The sequence below is a fragment of the Martes martes genome (genome assembly GCF_963455335.1).
Source record: "Martes martes genome assembly, chromosome: 4".
NCBI classification, from domain to species: domain Eukaryota; kingdom Metazoa; phylum Chordata; class Mammalia; order Carnivora; family Mustelidae; genus Martes; species Martes martes.
The window spans coordinates 62,153,750-62,165,049 of record NC_137891.1 but is presented as its reverse complement, the minus strand read 5'-3'; the positions used below and the strand labels follow the sequence as shown (position 1 = coordinate 62,165,049).

The 11,300-nt window shown below is 41.8% G+C and overlaps 1 protein-coding gene across 3 annotated transcripts in view; it reads right to left on the bottom strand.

Annotated features, from left to right (window-relative positions):
- Nucleotides 1-421: 421 nt before the first annotated feature.
- The window catches only part of NCOA2 (nuclear receptor coactivator 2), a 294,244-nt gene continuing 283,365 nt past the window's right edge, over nt 422-11,300 (bottom strand). For all 3 annotated transcript variants that reach the window (XM_080803158.1, XM_080803159.1, XM_080803157.1), the window contains 2 exons: nt 9,983-10,072; nt 422-4,305 (listed from right to left, as the gene is read on the bottom strand). In XM_080803158.1, the coding sequence (XP_080659284.1) occupies nt 4,294-4,305; nt 9,983-10,072 (102 nt within the window). In that variant the 3' untranslated portion in view covers nt 422-4,293. The remainder of the gene's footprint in view (nt 4,306-9,982; nt 10,073-11,300) is intronic.

Genomic DNA, 11,300 nt, shown 5'->3' with positions numbered 1-11,300 from the left:
GATCTCTCTGTCAAATAAATAAGATCTCAAAAAAAAAAAAAAAAAAAGAAAAAGAAAATCCAAAAAACAAATTTTAAAGCCTCTGCCTTCAGCTCAGGTCATGATCCCAGGGTCCTGGGATCGAGCCCTACATCGGGCTCTCTGCTCAGCAGGGAGCCTGCTTCCCCCTCTCTCTCTGCCTGCCTCTCTGCCTACTTGTGATCTCTGTCTGTCTGTCAAATAAATAAATAAATATCTTAAAAAAAAAAACATGTTAAAAAAATCTGTGAAATGGGTCAGCAGGGGAATCAAACGTTAAAGTGCCAGGAATAGCATCAACTACTGTCTGAATGTGAGAAATGATTAAACTACAGGTCAGGTATTTTAAATTTAAATGCAGTTATGAATGAAAATACAATATAAACACATTAAAATCGCCCAAGCCATGTAAAACCCGAAGGCATTAAAATTTATTAAATGATGCAATAACAACAGAATTCTTTATTTACAATAGCATTATTTAACATCAAATAAGCAAATAGCATCAGCAAAGCAATATTAACTTGCATAAATGTATTTAAAATTTCTCTGAATATATCTACCTTTGCATAAACTGCTCACACTAGAAATACAAACATCAATGCAGGTGAACAAAGTGATGTTCAGAGTCAACTCCATTTTGAAAATAAATCACAACCTGAAACACTGTAAGCTTTCTCCTGAAGAACCATAGTTAATATATTGCTTAATTTTACCCTTGTATAATCTTTTCATATACACACATCTCAGATGCAACTTCATGAGGAACTGTACAAATAAAACCCACAAATGACAAAGGAACAAAAATGACAGTTAAATGTTTGAAGAAATGTATCATCATCACTATTCAACAACATAAAGGTTAAGTGATGATGCACTTATTCAAAAATTGTACACAATTCACTATACAAATATAATACATTGGACAGCTATGTAGGAATATACAAGACTTAAAAACAGATCTAAGGCATTATGCTAGATTTTAGCATTTTGAGGTTCTTGCACATAGCTTTTACCTGTAGTAAGAAACTTAAAAGATTTTGTTTTAGTCTATAAAGAAACACCAGGGAGAAAATTCTAATTAAAATCGAAGCCACTACAGTAATTTTCTTTTGTGCAGAGAATGCTTTGCTCTTAGGCAGCATACTACCATACAAATACTAGAAAATTTTAAATTCACACCAACAATTAATGGCTTAAGTTGCATTTCAAAATTGATTGTGTATCTTTGGGTTCTGCAAGTGGATCTGTGCCACCCATTTCATGTGTTAAGCCCATATGAACTCCATTTTTAAACACAGATTAAAAATTGCATTATATAAACTGCAAAAACATTGCTTTCGGTTATTACAGGCCATAAGAGATACACGTGGGAGGGGCATTTTTAGTCTTTGAGTCAAACGAATTCATTGTAGTAAAACAGCTCACTTCACTTGTTAAACTTAGCACATTACATGAACACTTAAATGAGTTTTACAACCAAGTTAATGTATGTATACTTTTCACATTATGTGTTTTTCACATTTAGTAATATAAGTAAAACACTGATTATTTTGTTCTATTAAACAAAACCAAGTACTCAGTCTAACAAATTTATTGTTTACAGCATGAGAAATACTGATAATGAAGGGGACTGATTTTGGCTTTTGCTTCTATAGTGATCAATATGATCAGAGGATTCCTTCACTGACTTTTCTTAATTAGATGTAAAGCAAAATCAACTACCTGGTCTGAGCCACAGGAGAATTTATCATCTCTTTTCCTTCAAAACAGTAATGATCATGAATTACTCTAAATTACCAGTGTCACAGGTTTGCAGATTTGTCTGAATTGGGACGGACATTAAGACAGTGGGCAGATGGGTCAACGATACAAGATACACAGATACTTTTTGGGACAGTGTTCTGGTGAAAAGGGACTGAAAACAAAACAAAGCCAGTTTAAACTCCGTTTCTCCTTTGTGCTGTGTGAAGCTGAAGTCATTCCGATTCACATATTTCTAAAAATCAACTTAAAACCGGTCACAGTAAACTGTGTCATGTGAGCCTCATCACACCGATGAGGTCACGGAGTTCCGGGCCAACATCTGCTTATTTTTTTCCATCTCTGCTGGGCAACCCAGTGGTTCGGTGGAGACAAGCAGAGCCTCTCGAGGGGCCACGTGAACTGGTGGCCGCTGAGAAGTGCTGTTCCTTGGCCACCTCCCTGTAGTGAGACCCCTCTCAAGTGGAACAAGGTATCGAAATGCAAATTTCCAGAAAATTTCTTTAGTATGGAGCAACACTTTCAGACTGTCTACTTAACCATTTATCTTTGGGCTAGATCTCTTTCTATACGCCCTTACTTGCCCATAGAGAGAGAGAGAGATAGAAATAGGGGTAGTTGGTACATTTTCCACCCTGCCACAAATAAACAATCAAATTTCAAGGAAAAACCTCTCTGTTCCTAAAAAGCCTGGCTAATGAGATATAAAATGCTTTGCTTTTTAGACATCAAAAAGACATCATTCTGAAATTTAGGTAAGAAAGTATGTGAATTAGGAGTTGGGGGGAAATAGCTCAAAAAAGGCCATCAGTTTCTCGGTATTGCGGTTGTCTGAAACTGATGCCAATTAATAAAAGATTATTCCCCTACCAGAGTGGGCAAGAAAAACAACCATAAAAGTGGCCTGCTTAGTAACATGTAGTCTTTCTAAGGTTCATTAAGAAAGAATATAAACATATAAAAATCAAGAATTGGTTCCTACAGCGGCTGCATATCATATAGATTAGATAAATGATTTATGAGCAGAATCACGAGGTTTAGAAAATAAAAAGTCTTAAGTCTACAAATTAGGTCTAATCAAGGCATCGATATCCTTTACAAAACACCTTTAGGAGACATTGCTATGAAGATATCTAATTTAATACTGAAGTACCTCAATTTTGAGTCAATTCCACAATATGTATACCTCACAAAAATTATACAATTAAAACACTTAAGTTCTCAACTTAAATTATTGCTTGTTTACATATAAATTGGATTTTATGTACCTTACAAAACTTCGGCTTAGTCAGCACTGCTAAAAAACAAAATAAAAAACACATGGCGGAGGTTCAATCTGTTGTGATATCTGCTGTCAATTTTAAACACACTGTTATTTTTGCCCATTTTTGTAGGCCAGTGTTGCTGGGGAACAGAATAAACATGCTTCCAAAGCAGGTATCCTTAGTTGGATTGGTATCAAGTCCTAACTTTGCTCCTCTCCTTGCCAGTAAATGCATTTTTCTAAAAGTTAATAGCAATTGTTAAGTGGCTGGCAAAACAATTAAGGAAATAAAGGGCTTACCTGGTTTCTGTTGCTTTTTAAATTTTTTTCTAGCAAGATGAGTGAATGTAGGAGAGAGGTGGGGAAGGCCGAGAGGGGAGGGTGGGTCAGGATCACACAGGGGAAGAAGAGGTGCGAGTCAAAGCTGTATGAGCAGCCTAAAGGGAGCTTAGTTTGGAAATGAACAACATTTCTTCTCGATTCACAATTTAGGTGAACTAGCTTGATTCTGACAAAGGAAAAAAAAAGGAAAAAGCACTTGATCTTATTAACAGCCCTCTCATAGGCTCCCTTTCATCTGTTCGTAACTGGAAACTCTTCCCAACATGGTCTCTAGAACTTCTACAAAGATACAACTATGACTTTATCGGTCTTCACTCCTTGGGTGTCGGTACATACAGCGCTGTCCATGGTGTCTGCTCTGCTTTTATCCCAAATGCAGGCTTTAGTTTAGAACACCTTTAGTTTGATTTTTTTGTTTGTTTGTGTAATTCTTTTCTTTCCCCGAGATGAAATCTTAATCTTTTGCACTAGACTGATAAGCCAGGGAAAACAAAGCAAGAAACCAGTGTCTGGAACCAAACAGGAACAGAACAAGAGCATGGTTGTTTTCCTTAAATACATACATTTAAATACATTCAATCTGACATGGGTATGAAATTTGCCTGTCAACATTTACTTTGCAGGAGAGATCTAAGTTGCACTAAGGTGAATGCAGTGAACAGACTGAGCAACTGTCTGGACGTGAGCTTCAGACTGTCAAGAGAAGAGGCAGCTCCTCCTGCTACAGCCAAGTGGACTCCACCCTGGGAGCCGGGGCCCAGGCCCATCTGCTGACCTGGCTCTGGCAGAACTGGCTGGCAGGTCGATTGGGTCAAAACAAATAGACACAGCTCTCCAGGCTGGTAAGTGTTTTGAGCAAGTGAGCCCAGTCAGCTGAAGAGAGAAGCAACCAGCTACCTTCAGTGTCAGCAGTATTTCTGCAGGAAAACAGAGAAAAGTGTCAAGTACCTCTGACTTTGTTATAAAACACCGTTGTAACACTTATCATGAGATCATCAGAATACCTGGCCATTTTATTTTTTAAAATTTTTTATTAACATATAATGTATTATTAGCCCCAGGTACTTGGTCATTTTAAATACTGCCCATCCCGAAGGCGGCATCTGGCTGAATTACACTTGATTCTGATGCAGACAGGCAGAAGGCACTGGTCCTAACTGGACGCGTTATTTCTAAAGGCCAGCGGATCCTACCTACCATTTTGAAGACGGAGAGACTGCGGTGGATTACCCATCTCTCCTGAATGACTGCTGCTCTCTTCCCAGTGATATCCCAGACCAGTTCAATCTCTCCCACCTTCTCCAACGAGATTACTAAGATACCTCGTTGTTGAACTGCCCTTGCTTTGTGACAGCGTAGTTCAGAAGTGACCACCACTTGCTTACTCCTTCCTCAGAATCATCTGGTATGAACCCACTTTCAGCAAAATGTCCATCTTGGCTCTCCCTTGTGGAGAGATGCCCCCGGGTTCCGCGGGCGTTTTCCTGGCTTCGGCAAACTGAGTAAGCAGGGTTTGGCTCTCGGGGCATTCGTGCTAGTTTTTGGCTGCTATGCAGTGACAGTCTGAATGACTGAACACGGAGGGCTGGAGTGAGCAAGACTCCGGTGGAGGTTATCTGCTTGGCTGGCGCCAAGTCTATCTGCCAGTGCTTTTCTTTGGCTACTGACTATGTTTCCTCCCGAGATATTTTATCCAAGTAGGAAATACCGTACTCTGTGCCAGGTGCTGGGGATATCACCGTAACAATACATTTCCGGTCACTGCTATCAGAACACTGAGTGGGCCAGGTGGACGCAGAAATAGCATGGTCCGAGTTCCGCGAGAGGAAACACTGGTTGCTGTGGGTACAAGTAACAACTGCTTCTGGGGTTCAGATCTTTAGACACAGTTAGGACATCAGGGCCACTAGAGATGGTCTAGTTTAAGTCAGATTGGAGAGGAAGTTTCACCTAGTCCCTTGGAAAGAGAGATCTGGGCAGACTGCTGCCAGATCGTGCAGTCTCACGGTCACAAGGGGGCTACCCCCTCCTCGCCCCCGTGGCCGGCTGCGTGGCTTCCCCAAGCTTAACCCGTGTGCACGAGACCTGCTCTGGCTACAGCTCCTCGTGGAGAACAGTGAACGTCCTTCTCTCTGTAACAGACAGTTGATGTCTATCTTTATTCCCAATTTGTGTCACTTACGTGATTTTATATAGAAATACTCCATGGCTCTGACTGAAATAGGAAAAAAGTCTTTCAATTTTCCAGTTAGTCAGGAAAAACAAATTCTATTGAGAAGTATTCCTGTTCTTAGCCACTTGAAGGCGGCAGTGTTCTCTCACACGAATGGACACCAGTAAGCAGCCATCAGGCAGGATCAGTGTCGTGAAAGAGAACATGGGAGTGGGACACGCATCTCTAGAGGGATGCTGCTTGGCTTGGCATCTGGCTGTGTCACTTTGGGGGGGAATGTCACTTAATCTTTCTGTCCCTCATACTTCCTAGGGCTGTCATGAGGATTAAACAAAATGATGTACATGGAGTGATTAAGTACTTCTCGCAACACCGAAAGTGCTCGGTTGGTGTCCTCACCACTATCACCATCATCACCACCTCAGAGCGGGTCCTCATTAGTGATCGATTTCCGTAACACGAGCCAGTACAAGTAATTACAGAGGCGCTTTATACAAAAGCCCTGCAGCTGAGTGATAAACTCAATTTTTGTCTAAGTATACGTAAACTGCAGAGGCATACTCTAAGTCCTTGTAAAGGAAGAATCGTTGGTGATACGAAATAACCGCCCTTCTCTAAATGGTATTTTGGTAAATCACTCTGCTTTAAGCAAAGTACAGTTTTAATTTCCATTTCAAGATAAGTGGAACATAGATTCAACTAACAATGAATCACAGTGGTTTCCAGCTCAACAACTAGAACCAGGTTACGGATAAAAATTCTGCAAACAGTTCCTTAATTCACAACAGCAACAAAGCTATTCCAGAAACACAAGAGGCTGCAGATGACTGGCTTGCCCTCTGTGCACACATCAGTAGCACGGTGACAAGGACGGGGTAATGGCCAGTCATCACTCATGGATTACTGTACATATTACCCCCTGGAGGAAACAAGAGCATCTGACAGACCGTTCTCTGGCCTTAACATTCACACGAACAAAGTACAGATGGGTAAGCAAGATTCAAGAGGGGGACCGGGAAAAGCAGGGAAAGTGGGAGGGGCACAGATAGATGGCCTAGGCTAGATGACAACAGGCAGAGCCTTCTTACCCTGCATCCTAACGGATACTTGGGATGGGCAGAACATCCTGTATTTACTGAAAGCTGCTTTTTGTGGTGCTGATCATTCCATCTCAGTTTTAGCAGGCATCCACTGGGCGCCTAGATGTGCATGCAGGTAAATACCCTGGGCCTACTGGCCCACCTTCCTTGCACCTCTGCCTCTCCACTGTGCCCAGGCCCCCTCTGTGGATTAGTCGATCCAGCCTGGGAAGTCCCTGCTGCATTCTGCTTCTTGGAGTGGTCCCCCTCCCTTCTAGGAGGGATACCCCCACACACTTGCTGTGTGGAGTTGGCCAAATTCCCTAATTCTGAGACTCAGTCTCCTCATCGATGAGCGTGGTTAAGGGCTAAATCTCTGATGGGCCCAGCATGTCCCTGTACGCTAGAAACCGAATGATATGTTCCCTTTCTTCACGTCAGAGGCTTTTCCCTCCTGAGATGAAGTTTCCCAGTGCCTGACGCTGAGGGCTCTTCTCCACACGGAGCTGAATCTTCACTGCCTGCCTGTCCTACAGAATGTGGGAAGGTTTCTTTTCCCTTTAGGATCTATACAATGAGAGAAAGGAAGAGCAACCAATTTGTTTTTGGGGGGCCTTCTCCAATGTTACTTGCTTAAAACCTTTAGAAAGATATCACGGGAGCTCTGTGTCCCCTTTGGGGAAGTGGGAGGTAGAGTGCAGGGACTGGGAATGCACCCTTTGGGGTCAGCCTGCCTGGGTTCCCTTCTTGGTGTGACGGGACCTCGGGCAGGTCATGAAACCCTCAAAACAGTAGTTCTACCATACGGTTGTGATGTGGTTTAAGTGATCTAGTTTAAACAAAGCCCCTGGCAGACAATCATGCTTGTGGTAAATGCTCAATACCTGTTGGTTGTTTCTGGAAAGATTATGGGGATGCCTGGGTGGGCTCAGTTGGTTAAGAATCTGCCCTTGGCACAGGTCATGATCCCAGAGTCCTGGGATTGAGCTCCGAGTCGGGCTCCCTACTCAGCGGGGAGTCCACTTCTCCCTCTGCCCGCCGCTCCCCCTGCTTGTGATCTCTCTCTGACAAATAAGATCTTAAACAAACAAACAGAAAAGATTATGGGTGCCTGCTTTGTGGGGGTGCTAGCCTAGGCGGGCACATAGTCACACTGAAGGTGGCGGAAGGGAGGTCTCATCCTGTGGTGGTGGGTTCAGGGAGGAAAATGTGATCCTGGCCCCAAATGCTTTCTTCCTCCCACAGAGCTTCGATGTGCCCAGAGGTTAAGCTCCCTGGCACTTCTGGATTAAAATGGGCTATCCTTTAGTGGAAGCCTAATTATCACTAATGTCATTGTTCCTCTGGGAAGTGCCATCCTAGGTTTTATTTTATTTATTTATTTATTTATTTATTTTTAAAAAGACTTTATTTATTTATTTGACAGACAGAAATCACAAGTAGGCAGAGAAGCAGGCAGAGAGAGAGAGGAGGAAGCAGGCTCCCTGCTGAGCAGAGAGCCCAACATGGGGCTCGATCCCAAGACCCTGGGATCATGACCTGAGCCGAAGGCAGAGGCTTTAACCCACTGAGCCACCCAGGCGCCCCCCATCCTAGGTTTTAAGCATCTACTTTCTGCACACAAGGCATCAGTGGGTTATGTGGCCACTCTCTGTAGAGGTGCAGTGGGGTAGGGGGTGGGGTGGGGGAGGCAGGACTGGCAGCAAGAAGATGGCAGCCCTGTAAGGGGCTTCAAACTTCAATAAATGGCACATTTAGAGTTTAAACACAGGGCCAATATGAAATATATTCTATTTACTATATGATTGACTACAGCAACATTAACCATTTAGATGAGCTGTATATCTGGGTACTTACAGAAAACATCTATAGAACTCCCCACCCATGGGCCTCTCTGCAATGCAGGGCTATGGTTCTATTTTTTTTTTTTTTTTAAAGATTTTATTTATTTATTTGACAGACAGAGATTACAAATAGGCAAAGAGGCAAAGAGAGAGGAGGAAGCAGGCTCCCTGCTGAGCAGAGAGCCCGATGTGGAACTCGATCCCGGGACCCTGGGATCATGACCCATGCCGAAGGCAGAGGCTTAACCCACTGAGCCACCCAGGCGCCCCGACTATGGTTCTATTTTTTTTGTTTTTAGTATTTTATTTATTTGCGAGAGAGAGTGCACATGTGTGCACGCATGAGTGGGGGCAGGAAGGGGACATCAGAGAGAGAAGCAGACTCCCTGCTGAGCAGGGAGCCCCATTCAGGGCTCGATCCCATGACCCTAGGATCATGACCTGAGCCAAAGTCAACAGTCAGATGCTTAATTGACTGAGCTACCCAGGCACCCTGGATCTATTAATTTTATTTTATTTATTTTTAAAAATATTTTATTTATTTGATAGAGAGACACAGTGAGAGAGGAACACAAGCAGGGGGAGTAGGAGAGGGAGAAGCAGGCCTCCCGCTGAGCAGGGAGCCTGACTCGGGGCCCCATCCCAGGACCCTGGGATCATGACCTGAGCTGAAGGCAGATGCTTAATGACTGAAACATCCAGGCGCCCCATGGATCTATTTCTTTTTAAACTTAGGTATTAACAAAACCATCCAAGATCCACTTCTTTTGTAGGAAATTGAACATTGATCCTACATTTTCTCCACTGAGAGAGAATTTTTAACTTAAAAAAAAGTTACCTACGGCTAAGGATTATATCCCTTAGCTTAAGAGGGCCCCTGTGGGCTCATGTATGTATGTGCTAAACTGCTTCCAGAGCCTTCCTGTTAATGGATCTGCTGCTAGGCACACAATTCAGTTGGGTTCTAAGTACCAATTATTCTTTTTCAAGATTTGATTGAACACAGTAATATCATTCTCTTTAGAACAAGTGTTGAAGATAATAGACAAATAATATACATAACTGTTGCCCAAACAAAATGAAATCTAGAGAAAGCCCTTAAGAAGAATAAACATACACTTAATTAAGGGATAGAGAACAATTAGCTCCTTTTCATCCTCCTGAAGATCTAACATCATGATTCAGAAAAAGTAAAAAAATAAAAGTTTGCCCAAACGTGACTGATTCATTGCTGCTTTTTTGGCTATCATAACATCATTTCAGAGCAAAATTAGTGTTCTTAATTCATAACACCACCATTAGCTCAATTAAAGTGAACTTAAAGAGATAATTATTCACAGAAAACCACTGTATGCCAGATAAAATTACAAGGCATTTTTCAAAATCACAAGCGTTACAACTATCTTCAGTCTACTTGCTGACAATGTATCTGCCAGTTTTGGTCTATAAAATACCCACGTTCACTTTACCACCCTATTCACCCTTTGCTATTTCTTACCCGTGATGCGTCTCCCTCCTGCTTAATCATATCCATTCCAGGCAGCTGGTTTGGGAAAAGGTTGCCTCCCCTCAGAGCAGGATCATTAACCTGAGGGCACAAGACAGCACAGTGGCTACCTTCAGTGGCACGTCCAAAAGTGTACAGGGAAAAACCAACCATCAATCTTCCTCCTTGTCTTGGTTTTTAGGAACAGAATTATGGAGAAAGAGGACTATATAAAAACGGCTCCATCCCTGTATCCACTCTCCCACGTATAGATTTTGGGGCAGGGGGCAGTATGGAGGAACAGGAAAATAAAAGTCACACTAACTGCCTTCAAAATTAAAATTTTCCTTCTGTGTAGAAATCTGACAGAGACAATAATACTAGAAACATTTTCATGCCTTAATATGTTCATCTTTTTGGCTGGTTCTAATGATACTAATGACTCGTATGTGGGACTTAAAAGTCATCTGAGAAGCTCCTAGTATCTTTGCTATTTAAGTTAGTTATTGCTTAGCTAGAGCAAGTCTGAGTACGAAACAGTGCTGAATTTGGGGAATCTTCTACAACCAAGTGTAGTAATTCATTAGTATTCATACAATTAGTAAAGGTACAAATGCTAATACTGTATAGGACTGATTTTGTCTGAAGAAACACACTACAGTGTGTATTTTTTTGGCTTCCAAATTAATTCTAATACTCAAAAGGTTTAAATCTATGCACAAGTTTCTATACAGAAGTGATCTGGATTATTAAAAATGCACCAGTTTACTTCCAGATAGGCTGAGTAGGACCCATGCTAGACTAGACTATGTCAGTGGCCCTGGCTTTATAGTTTCCCTAGAAAGAGAATCAGGAACCACTACTGTTCCTTTTGTAGAAAACACAAAATCAACACCATGTTTTCTCCACTAAAAAGATTAAGAGTCTATCTTTAATTACGTCTATTTAATTTACCCAAGTAAGCATTTAGTCACCATCAATTCAACTATAAGAAGTGCAAATTATTACACACATAGAGCTTTCTTAAATTGCAAAGGGCTTTGAATTTTCTCATGCACTACTCTGCATTTTTATTAACATCTTCTTACAGAATAAAACGCTGAGGTGCTGTAAAATTTTCACACAAATTGTGGTTTACCAACATCAGATTAAATAGACCTAATCAAACTCTGAATCTTTCACCATTCTCACAATTATCTAACTGGAATATACAGTTCTGTCAGTGACTTACTAAGTCATTTAAACCCTCCATGCCTCGATTTCTCCATGCGTGAAGTAACACTCAGGGTCCTTGCCACATCTCTACTTTGCGTGAACTACTGAGGTAGTA